The 13,157-nt window shown below is 41.0% G+C and overlaps 1 protein-coding gene across 1 annotated transcript in view; it reads right to left on the bottom strand.

Moving 5' to 3' along the window:
* Window positions 1-3,041, bottom strand: part of LOC114665373 (phosphatidylinositol 5-phosphate 4-kinase type-2 beta) — a 49,308-nt gene extending 46,267 nt beyond the window's left edge. Inside the window, exon 1 of the mRNA XM_028819907.2 lies at window positions 2,423-3,041. Coding sequence (XP_028675740.1) covers window positions 2,423-2,566 — 144 coding nt within the window. The 5' untranslated portion in view covers window positions 2,567-3,041. The remainder of the gene's footprint in view (window positions 1-2,422) is intronic.
* Between the last annotated feature and the right edge of the window lie 10,116 nt (window positions 3,042-13,157).

Here is a 13,157-nt window from a genome sequence, read left to right on the forward strand (position 1 = left end):
CTGGTAAACCCAGAATAACAGATATCACAGGAACGGCTGATTCCCACAATACAATGCATTTGAAGATTCACCTCTCCTCATTCATTGGTCAAGAATCCTGCCTTCAACGTGGAATATGCAACACAACTGTTTCACATTGTTTGCCATGACCAGGATTGGTAACCATTTGGTCCCATTCTATTTGAATCTTTGTTATGTTTTTGTGGAAGGAAAAAAAAAACCTGACATTCTTTTTTCAGCCACCACTACAAACTACGTGAGTAACATACAAAAAAAATATCATTTTTGAGAGGAGTATTCCTTTAATTCCCATGGATGTCTTTTGAATATGTGATTCACCCTTAAACTGAAAGAGTTCTGCTGGATCTATTTTATCAATGCATCTAAGGATTTTGAAGATTTGGATTAGCTCTCCAAGCAGTTTTCTGTGTTTGATACTCTGGGTCTGCCAGAGTAGGACATGTCAAAAGACGTCAACCAAACCAACAAGGTAATTAAAAAGGCAAGCTCCGTTAAGGTACACACTCCGGACCTCCTGGTGGTAGCAGCAAAGGAGAGACTTAAAACTGAGTGCCATTATGAACAATACTGCCCATCTCTAACACAGTAACACTGAGGACTTTCTGTGCCAAGAAACACTACTGGGGCTTCTTTATACCAACGGCAGTACATGGGCATAATGCCTCACTGTGACTGCCAAAATCCAGAACATTTCTTTCTTTATAGATCTGATCACACACCAGAATGACTAAGTGTCCTGCAGGAGAGTTTTTACCCCCAAGCTGTTAGACTCCTTAGCACCAGGCAGCCCCCTGGGACCTTCCACACGGCCTCAACCACCTCTAAAAACAGAACTTTTATACATGTGAGCCACTGTCCTGCAAAGACGAGTGTGCAGGTAGAAAAGAACTGAAAATCTCCTACTGACCTTTAAGTATTTTGACACTTTTGTTATCCTTCTGCTGTGAAACATTCTGACCTGTCATTGTTTGCACATGTCTTAAACAACTATTATCATACACTGATAATTTCTGTATTATCTATATCTATTATTTATTATATTACATATCTTACACATCAATATTGCTGCTACTTCTTTGTCTTGTCTTTGCGCAATGTCTTGTCTGGTTTGTGTTTTAATTTCAATTTAAATTTTAATTCTATTTTTAAATTATTATTTGCACGTCATGTTGTTACACTGTGGACCCTGAGCTTCGCAATTTCGTTTATCTGTATACAGTACTTGTATATGGTTGAGATGACAATAAAGTTCACTTTGACTTTGAGATATAAAATATACATACACACTTATCTATTTATGTATTTATTTATTTAAAGACCTTCTGAACAAGCCATATTTCTTCTTGGGGAAAAACGAGGTTCAACCTGTCCAAGTCCTGGGATGCACCAGCTTCAAGTGCTGCTCTGTTCTTCTTGTAGTGTGGTGACCAGAAATACACACAATTGTCCAGATGTGTCTCACTAGTGCATTGCATAGTCAAAGCATGTTTCTTGTTAGGTTATATTATAAAAAAAAAAAACTGTTGAATATAAATCATTTTATTTGTCCCATTAACTGCATCTGCACATTACTTTGATGAAAATGTCCTCATAAACCCTTAAATCCTTTTTTCAGAAGTTGCCCATCTTCTATCTACTGTATATTAAACTGTATTTTCCAAGTGTTTGACCAGTTCTGAAGCTTGTCCGGGTATTTCTAAAACCTCCTCACTGTCTGCTATTCCCCCAATGTTGGTGTCATTTGCGAGCATTGAGTGTTGAAATTAGACAACTGATTAAAGGAGGGCAATAAACGGATTCATCTACCGGGGTAAACTAAACAGCCCCCTATATTCTATACACATTTACAACATGTAATGTCAGAGACCTGTTTATTACTCCAAAGACGGCACTAACGGTTTACGTCTTCTCCACTTTCTCAGCGTTTGATTTTGTTAGTTGAAAAGATTTCAAATATGAACAGCACTATGTAAATTATTCTGCTCGACTGCGACATACAGTTAATGCTGTCTGGTAACGCATTTTACAGTTAAATGCACGCACACATTAACAGATGGAGATGAAACAGAAAAGAGCAGAACATTAGGCAAAACTGCCTTTACCGGAATGCAAATTAGCGCTGAGTGACAACCCGGGCCACATGCGCTCGCGAAAGGCGTGCTCCCTCTTTACAGATTGATCTCTTGATCACATGGTCGATTTTGAGCAAATCGACAGGTGATTTTGGATTGCAGTTCTCTTCTGGATTAGCCGGGATTGACAGACCCCGTCGGGGCTATTTAAAATCACAGACAGACAGCGACGGGGAGGAGACGGAGACGCCTGTCCGCGCCGCCCTGCAAGTCACCCCCGAAGCGGCCAGCGGGGCGCGCCTCCTCGGACAACAGCATCACGTACTCACCGTATGGTTCACTCCCCACATCAAGACGCTGAGGATGGGCTCGCTGGCTCGGAATAATTTCACTTTCTGTCCAATGAAGTGCTTCTTTTTTGTCTTGGTTTTGCTTGCGCTCACCGGTGCAGTGTTTGTGCAGTTTGACGACATTTTTTAAGTCAAACAAATTCTAATATTCAAATCTCGTGTCGTCTTTCCACGCCAACAGCAGCCGAAGGGAGTTATCTGCTTGAGCCGGGGGGTCTTTCCGTCCTATTAGCGGTTTTACATGGTGCGCACCCTCCTTCTCTTCCTCCACCTCCTCCTCCTCACCCTGCTTCCAGTCTGAGGTGCCGTGGCAGCTCTGCTCAGAAGGGGACGAAACACAGCATTCCAGACGCTCGTTTCCTGCAGAATAAACAGAAATCCACGTCGGAAAAAAGGCAGCGCGTAATTGTCTTCTTCTTTCTACGCCGCCTCCTTGTTCTTCTCTTTCGTCACCGTGACCAGCACTACCAATATTACAAAAGGACGCGAGGACCACCTTTTCAACGGTTTCGTCTTATTCCTCTAATTCCATGGCGGTCCGCCTCGGAGCGCCAGTCTATTCGCCGCGGCCTCGGGGTCTCCAAGATGGCGGTGGGAAAAGCTTTGGCTCGAGCGCCCCCTTACGCGACGGCGGCTCGAATACGGCACAGCGCGTGAGCGAACGCGCGCGTGCCCGTGTGCTGTTAGCGGAGGCGGCCGCTCAACAGGCTGGCGCAGTCTGTCAGTTCAGTTCGGGCTGCTTTTGCAAAAAATTGGCGGCTAAGTCGAGGTCCATTGAATTTAAAGTGTCATAAACACATCGAGGGTCCGTCTCATGTCCACTGGATGCTCACCAAAATTCAATAGGTGGATCATTGAGAGAGGGTCTCTGGGTGGGTGGAATCTGTGCTTCTCGGTCCCTCTCTGAAAATATTTGAATTTCGTACATTTGGTCTGAAGCACTCGTAACTACATTTAGTGGCCCGGAGTTAAACGATGTTAAAAATAGCAAAATCTTCACACTCTGCCTGCATCATTCACCAATCTTTTTCATCTTGTTTTCCCACTTCTGTGTTGGGTCAATGTGCTTGATCAACCTTCTCCATATGGCTCGGTCCTACACCTCCCTCCCCCGTTCAACCCTTTTCCTTCAAATTTTCTTATACTTTATCCACTCACCTCTTCTTCAGCCTCCATTCCTTTCTCTTCCCCATTCCCATCACTCCCATGTATTCATTGTCACTCCTCATCACATGTCCATACCACTTCAACCTACTTTACTGTACCTTCTTAGATATCTCTTCCACTTTTGTTGTACTTCTGCTTGTCTCATTTCTTATTCTATCCTTGTTTGCTTCCACACCCATCCATCTCCTTCTCCTGTACACCGTTTATTGCTCTTGTCCCAGTTCCATAGGTCATTGCTGGACTTACGACTGTCTAAAAAACTTCACTTTAATTCTTTGATCACAGGATATTCCTGATACCTTCTTCCAATTGTTCCATACACACTAACTCTGTAGGTTATCTCTGCATCTGATTATCTATTCTGGGCTACCACTGATATTTAAACTTCTCCACTGTATTCACTAGCTCTCCATGCAGGTAAATGTATCAATCCTGATCATCACTCAACCTCAGATATCCTCTCTTCTTCCTACTTATCTTCAGTCCTCTGTCTTCCAAAGCACTTTCCCATTCTTCCGACTTCGTCTGCACTTCCTCCTTTCTGGTGTTATCCAACACAATGTCCGCGGCAAAAAAAAAACTGCACCAGGAGAATTGATCTTTTATCTTAAGTGTCAACACATCCATAAGTAGATCAAAGAGGTAAGACCTTAAGGAGATCCCTGGTGCTAGATGTCTTTCCTGATAATAACCCTCTACTCTTAGCAGGAAAGTAGATTTAAATTTTTGGGCCCTGCAGATAAATCTTATAACCCCCTACAGCAAGCCTGTTTAGCTATGGAATCATGAGAAAGTCTGCATCTTAAAAATGTATGGCTTAATAAGTTCACATCAAGTCATGTCCATACACCATATTGCAGTATACAGTGGCAAAAAATAAGATCCCCCAAGACCACAATGCAACATGCATGTAAACACAGTACAAGTGCAAGGCAGGTACAGAAGTATAACATACTATAAATAGATAAATAAATAATATGCAAGTGAATAGATAGTAATAATTTAAAATAGAGGGTGTAATAATAACTAATAATCAAAAGTACAACAGAAATATCAAGTATAACAAAAGTACTACATTTAAATAAGCAAGGAACAGATATCAGGGGATGGTCTGGACCACCAAGGAGTAGAAACTGTTGCAGAACTGCTTTGGATGCTACAGAACCTCCAGCAGGAAGGAAGTGGGTCAAAGAGACTGTGAGAAGGTGACAGCAGACCTTCACGATGCTGTAGGTTTTACTGACACAGTGCTTAATAAAGATGTCTTTAATGAAGGGTAAAGAGGTCCCAATGATCTTTTCTGCCCAGTGCTCTATCCACTATAGGACCTTGTGGCCAGAGACACTGCAGTTCCCAAACCACAAGTTTGATGCAGCAAGTCAGAACGCTCTCATTGGTGCCCATGAAGAATGTGGTGAGAATGGGAGGAGGTAGGCTTGCCATCTTCAGCTACTGAAGCAAGTGTGGATGCTGCTGTGCCTTCTTGGCTGTGGAGGTGGTGCTCTTGACCACAGCCCAATCTTTTGTGTATCACGCTGAAGCCAGAATTGGTACCCTTAAGAAGGGGGTCAGATTAAATTTTATAATTGCAGCTCTGTTTGCTTTGGTGATCCATAATATGTACATTGTGATACATTCTTAAAAGCAAGTCAACTGAAACAATAGCACTACTCATTGCATGCATTTTTGTCCATTACACATTTCTTACGTAGGCTTTCATTCTCACCTCAAGTTCAGATTGTAAAATTGACAATCATACACTCAGCCAGTCACTTCACTTTACTTTACTTTACTTTCACTGTTTATCCACGTGATGGTCCAATGCAATATGTCAAGCAAAACAAACCAAACCATCCAATTCTGAGGGACTTGTTCAAGCTCCTCCTGGGGACTTTTATGATAAGCTTCCATCCTCATTGACAGGTGTAATCCTCCCAGTATCCCCTGGGTCTACCCCATGATATTCTTCCATTGGTGCCCATGAAGAATGTGGTGAGAATGGGAGGAGGTAGGCTTGCCATCTTCAGCCACCGAATAAAGTGGGGATGCTGCTGTGCCTTCTTGGCTATGGAGGTGGTGCTCTTGACCATATACGCCACAGAGCTCTCAATATGCAGTGGGGTGTGGACAGCATGGGCCTTCTTGAAGTCAACAATCACCTCTTTTGTTTTGTCCACATTAAAATACAGATTGTGGCACTTGCACCAGTCTGACAATCATCATTTCTCCATTCTGTAAGCTGACTCATTCCCATTGCTGATGAGACCCATCACCGATTGGGTCATCTGCAAACTTAAAGATGGCATTATAGCTGTTTGCAGCTGCACAATCATGAGTCAGCAGAGTGGGTATAAGTTGCATTGAGTACACAACCCTGGGAGGCCACAAGTTCTCAGCATGATAGTACTGGTGATGGTGTCCGACACAGAGTGCCTGGGGCCTCTCTCTGTCAGGAAGTCCAGGATCCAGCTGCATTGGGACGTTCTGTAAGGTACAGGGGGCACCAGCATCATTTAACACTTAAATGCTGGGAAATACGGTGCTAAATTTGTCTGGAAGTCAATGTAGAGACAAAAGCGCAGGAGTGGTAAGATTGTACTTTCTATTCCTTGGAATGATCTTTTCAGCAGCTTCTCAACATCTGATACAGGTGGTAGACAAAAATTATTTGTTTAATAGGAGTACATCCATTCTTCTTGAAACAAAGGCACAAAATAAATGTTTACATATCTAAGAAAACATCTTAATCTTCTTTCATTTTGTAGGTGGAAAAAGGAAGTCTAGGATGACACATTGATGGGAGCACTAAATAGAAGATCAAAGACAATATCCAAATTGTGAGCAGACTCAAGTCCACCGCGATTCAAGGTATGGATTAATTAAGACCGTTTATACTACCAAATCACTATTTTTGAACACACAGGGTCTCAACCCCACTGTGATGGCAGCCTGAAGCAGATGACCTTATTAATTATTAAAAAGTCTGCCTGCAGGTTGCAAGCAATTGGACTGATGTTCCCACCAGGAGCTCAACGTGTTTTCATTATGGGTGAGAGACAGAGAGCTGTCTGCCTGCCGGATGCTGCTGTAATAAACCCAAGCAACTAGTGAGTGGGCCCAAATTCACCTCCATATACGCCCTTCTGACAAGTTTTTAAGACTTTAGTGAAAGTGACTTGTGCAGTATAAGCAGTTTAAACCAACACAATAGTTTCTGCATTCGCCCTAGTCAACTGAAACAATAGTACTATCATTGCATGCATTCCTGTCCATTACACATTTCATACATAGGCTTTCATTCTCACCTCAAGTTCAGATTCTAAAATTGACAATCCTACACTCAGCCAGTCTATTAACTTTACTTTACTTTCACTGTTTATCCACTTAATGGTCCAATGCAATATTTCAAGCAATACAAACCAAACCATCCAATTCTGAGAGACTTGTTCAAGCTCCTTCCTTGGGACTTTTATGATACGCTTCCATCCTCATTGACAGGTGTAATCCTTCCAGTGTCTCCTGGGTCTACCCCAAGATATTCTTCCATTGGGACATAACTGGTATAAATTAACCCCAGTAGGAAGCAACCAGGGTACATCCTAAACCACATATATCAACTGGCTCTATTGTGAAAAGCTGCAATTCTACCCCAAGTCTCTCCCATAGTGCTGAGCTCTTCAAGTTATCGAGAAGACTGAGCCCAACAATCCTGTCCAGGAGCCTCATTTTGTTTGTTTGTATTTGCAATCTCATTTTTAAAGTTACTACCCAAGGCTCATAGTTAAGGATGGGGATGTAGAATGACCAGTAAATCAAAAGCTGTGCCACAGGAGTTTGCTCCTACTTTACTACTCTGATTTGATATGACAACCGTGAAACCACAGCCGATCACCTCTACCCATGAAACTACTGGTTATTACTTCTATCCGTGAAACCACAGCTGATCACCTCTACCCATTAAACCACAGGTGATCACTTCTACCCGTTAAACCTCAGGTAATCACCTCTAACCGTTAAACCACAGGTGATTACTTCAACTCGTGAAACCTCAGCCGATTTCCTCTACCCATAAAACCACAGCTGATTACCTCTACCCTCTAACCTTTCAAACAAACAAATGTGTTAGTGAAATTAAAAGTGACCAGTATAGAAGTCTGATAAATGGGGGACGGTTGACATCAGGAAAGGTATCCATCCATAAAAACCATGCCGAAACCTGTAACACATTGTGCCCTCATAGGGAGGGAAACTATGAAAAGGAGGAAGAATGTCAGTAATTATCTGCACTTTTGTAACAATTTAGTTTGGTTTGGCCATACAGCTTTCTCCGCACACAGGTGGATGCATGGTGAGTCTGCAGTCACAGTGGTGAAGTTTTGACCGTGACCAATCAGTTTCTCTTGTTATTCTATAGGAGTAAATAAGGTCACTCCACTCTGTGGGTTTGCACTAAAGTGGAGCAATAAAAAAACAGTCCGCTATTTATGTGCTGAAAGCGTACTGGGGCAAAATAGTAGGCTTTCTGCACAATTTAGAGACAGCGTTTTACCACAGTGTGATGTTTCCGAATGGACTGAGAAATTTGAAAATGGCTGGACAAGTGTTGAGCGCGAAGAAGAAGCTGGATGCCTGTTCACGTCCACTACCGTCAACAACACCGAGCAAGTCTGCACCATGATTCTGACGAACCAGCGAGGATTTCTGCCCCGGGTACACCTTCAGCCAATAAAAAAGTGTAGTGCCAGAAACAAAACATATAAGCTAAACCCAAAATGTATCAGCTTGGAATACAAGTAGCGATTCCCATTGAGGTTTTAAAGAACCACGGCTAAAATAACATGATGGGAGTAGAACATCGGTTGGTTATATGTTCAGCCTCAAAAATGACAAGGTAGAAGAGGAGGAGGAGACAACAAAGATTTAAAAGATCATTTGAAAAGTAAAGAGAATAACTAAAGTTATAAGATGAGGTGCAAATTTCTACTCCAACACTGAAACACAGTGTACTCCTTAATGTCAAAGTGAAAATGGATATCTGCAAAGTGGCCTAAATTAATTACAAATATAAAACACAACATAATTGTTAGAATTCTGTGCATTGGCATATTTTTGTATATACACTACCATTCAAATGTTTGGAGTCAGACAGAAATATTCATGTTTTTAATTGAAATTGATGCCTTTTATTATTAAGATACCTTTAAATTTAATTAAAAATACAGCTAAGACAATACTAGTGTTGCAAATGGCTTTTACTGCTTGAAATGACTGATTTTTAATTTATTATCCACATATGGCTTTAAAGCCCCATTTTCAACAGCCATTCCTTCACTGCTCTAATATTAAACTCCCTTAACGTATTCTTAGTCATGTACAAATGCTAATTGGTTATTAGAGGAAACCTTTGTCATTGCATTAGTGCCACTGTACTGTAAACCGTTATTCTGCTCACTTGGTTTACAAGGTACTGGCATTCCTAATCAGTTCTGGGCCAGGAATTTGCCAAAATAAAACTGTTTCCTCGAGAAACATGCCAGACTATTGTTTTTTGCAGCATGAAGGTTATTCCATGTGACAGATTGCCAAGAAACTGAAGACTTTATACAAATGGTGTCCATTACCGAGCTCATAGAAAATGGGAAACTGGATCTAACCAGAATAGAAAAGGATGTTAATGATAGAGTTGCCAGGCAAGAGGAAAAGAAGAAGGCTTAAGAGAAGGTTTATGCATTTGGTGAGAGAGGACATGCAAGTGGTGGGTGTAACAGAGCAAGATGCAGAAGAGGGAATGATATGGAAAAAGATGATCGTCTGTGGCAACCCCTAACGGGAGCAGCTGAAAGAAGAAGAAGAAGAAGAAGAACAGATGGCTGAACTGCATTAAGAGGATAAAGCCCAAGCCACACAGGAATAGCTTCAAAACGACAATGTGAATGTCCTGGAGTTGCAGAGCCAGAGTCCAGATCTCCATGGAATTAAGAATTTGTAGCTGGATTTGACAAAGGCTGTTTTCTTAGATCACAATGACACTTGACAAAGCTGGCTTGAATGGCAGAGCTGATAGAGAGAGACCTGAATGCTGTCATGGCTGGGATCTAGTATATACTGACTTGAAAGAGATGAATAATGACGCAATCAGTTATTTTGTGGTGTAGATCTGTTTTATGATTTAGATCACTTTGAAGAGATTGGTTTTCACTTTAACATTAAAGTTGACCAGTGCCAAAAAAGACAAATGAACTCCATTGTGACTCAATGTTGTATTTACTAACGGTAAAATGTAAAACGTCTAAAGGGGTAAACACTTTTTTTTTTAACCCACAGTGGCAGCTTAAAGAAACTGAATCTCAAGTTAGTCAACTGGCAAAGACAGAGTAGAGATAAGACAAGAAGGCTCTACATAAGGTGAGTCATCAGATGAGTGCTCAGGCCGCTACTCTTTCTAACTTATACTAATTACATTGACTCTCATAGAATGAAAAAATTGCTTAGGCTGACAAAATTGTAGTAAAAGCAAATGCTGAGACATTAAAATATTGGGAAGATCTGAATAAACTTCAAAAGTAATTGAACTCTTGGAAATGCATTTTAATGTACACAAGGGCAAAGTGCTTGAAGGCAAAGTGAACGTTCATTATAAATAAAAGATGCTCAGTGCTGACACAGCAGGAGTTTTAGGAGTTTATATTAACGCACCGCACTTATCCTCCAGACGACATGCAAAAGCAATTACAAAATCAAATAAAATGGTAGGACAGGTTGAGTAAAATTTTGTATGTAAATTAAGGACAGATATATTAGACTTTATTATGCATCTGTGGTTTTGCTCAGTACATTTATAAAAAAAAATATTAAAAATGGCAAAGTAGTTGTAGACGCTGTGCACACAGAAACACCTGATGTATTTGTGGACTGAAAGGAATGGCTAACGGTAAACCCATTAAATCTCGAGTGGAAAAGATTACATGGGGACTGAACACAGTCTTCAAAATATTCAAATGCATTGGTGACGCTGATCAAGCAAAACTCTAATACCAAAGATTGTGTAATAAAAGTGTGAGGGTCGTATCAAATTAACGAGCAATCATTTTTTAAAAATTGGGAGTTTTGATGCTTGAAAAAACAAGTACGACACCTTACTGTACACACTTTGATTTACTTTTCTACAAATCTCCATTTCTTTGGACACATTTTTCTCAGTGTTCCGCTAGTTGGAAGATACTGTTGCTGAAGAACTTTACACCATGCACCTGAAGACACTGACATTGCTCAATGCCTCTGTGCTCTAGTAATGCTGGCCTCCCACCTGGTCCTTTACAATTCTAAAAAGATGGTAATCAGAGAGTGCCAGAGCAGGACTGTAAAAAACCTGATTTGTATTTCTCTGTTAAGGCTACATCATAGCCCACACAGCTTGGCACACATCTTCATAAAAATGTGACGACATGTTGTGGACCCTACACAGAACCTTATAGCTGTGATTGGCCAGTTTGGCAACTACATACTTCCAGAAACGTATTTCCATTAGTCTTCCGCAATTTTGAATTAACATGGTGCAGATTGAGAAAAGACTTGTCGAAGAAGTTGGAAGATGTACACATTCATATGAGACAGAGCTCTGAGGCAAAAGGACCTAAGTTAGTATCTGGAAGATTGCCAGTTGAAATTCCATTACTGCCAGAAGAGATTCTACTCCGTTGGGTCCTTGAGCCAGGCCCTTAACCTGAAAATTGCTCCAGGGGTGCTATACAATGGCTGATCCTACCCTCTGACCTGTAAAGGTAGTGCAAAAAGACAAATTCTCCTTAGAGATTAATAGAGAGTACCAAATACCAAAAAAAAAAAAAAACATACCTCATCACACTACAAAGACGATCAGATGGTGGCAAACTCCCCCATTTTAATGAATCATTTGCTTTTCTTGCGTGCTACAAACACCGTCAACTAGACACGTGCCCGCAGCATAGCATGGCACAACACAAAAGTATAAACCTCTTTTGCATTTTACAGCATTATAATTCTGGTTATTTTAACAAAAAATATATACCATCACTTATATGAATCCTGTGGCAAATGGTTAAAGAATGTAGTACCTAACTAATAATGGAATTTAAGATTGTGCTATACGGTTAGGTTTTTTGAGGGTTAAAGCTTATAAAGGAAGAAAAAAAAAACTCTCACAAAAGTAACCAGGAAAGGTGATGATTTGATCCCCACTCCACCAAATTTTGTTCAGGATTTAGACACAACATACAGTCATATGAAAAAGTTTGGGAACCCCTCTCAGCCTGCATAATAATTGACTCTGCTTTCAACAAAAAAGACAACAGTCTTTCATATCCTAGGAACATCTGAGTACTGGGGTGTTTTCCGAACAAAGAATTTTAGTGAAGCAGTATTCAGTTGTATGAAATTAAATCAAATGTGAAAAACTGGCTGTGCAAACATTTGGGTCCCCTTGTAATTTTGCTGATTTGAATGCCTGTCACTGCTCAATGCTGATTACTTGCAACACCAAATTGGTTGGATTAGCTCGTTAAGCCTTGAACTTCATAGACAAGTGTGTCCAACCATGACAAAAGGTATTTAAGGTGGTCAATTGCAAGTTGTGCTTCCCTTTGACTCTCCTCTGAAGAGCGACAGCATGGGATCCTCAAAGCAACTCTCAAAAGATCTGAAAACAAAGATTGTTCAGTATCATGGTTTAGGGGAAGGCTACAAAAAGCGATCTCAGAGGTTTAAACTGTCAGTTTCAACTGTAAGGAATGTAATCAGGAAATGGAAGGCCACAGGCACAGTTGCTGTTAAACCCAGCAGGTCTGGCAGGCCAAGAAAAATAAAGGAGCAGCATATGCGCAAGATTGTGAGAATGGTTACAGACAGCCCACAGATCACCTCCAAAGACCTGCAAGAACATCTACAATTCAGCGCAATTTGCACAAAGAACATCTGTATGGCAGGGTGATAAGAAAGAAGCCCTTTCCGCACTCACATCACAAACAGTCACTTATTATATGCAAATGCTCACTTAGACAAGCCAGATTCATTTTGGAACAAAGTGCTTTGGACTGATGAGACAAAAGTTATTTAGTCAGAACAAAAAGCACTTTGCATGGCGGAAGAACAACACCGCATTCCAAGAAAAACACCTTCTACCTACTGTCAAATTTGGTGGAGGTTCCATCATGCTGTGGGCTGCGTGGCCAGTTCAGGGACTGGGGCCTTTGTTAAAGTCGAGGGTCGGATGAATTCTATCCAATATTAACAAATTCTTCAGGATAATGTTCAAGCATCAGTCACAAAGTTGAAGTTACGCAGGGGTTGGATATTCCAACAAGACAATGACCCAAAACACAGTTCGAAATCTACAAAGGCATTCATGCAGAGGGAGAAGTACAATGTTCTGGAATGGCCGTCACAGTCCCCTGACTTGAATATCATCAAAAATCTATGGGATGATTTGAAGCAGGCTGTCCATGCTCGGCAGCCATCAAATTGAACTAAACTGGAAAGATTTTGTATGGAGGAATGGTCAAAAATACCTCCA

The sequence above is a fragment of the Erpetoichthys calabaricus genome, chromosome 14 (assembly GCF_900747795.2).
Source record: "Erpetoichthys calabaricus chromosome 14, fErpCal1.3, whole genome shotgun sequence".
In the NCBI taxonomy this organism is placed as follows: domain Eukaryota; kingdom Metazoa; phylum Chordata; class Cladistia; order Polypteriformes; family Polypteridae; genus Erpetoichthys; species Erpetoichthys calabaricus.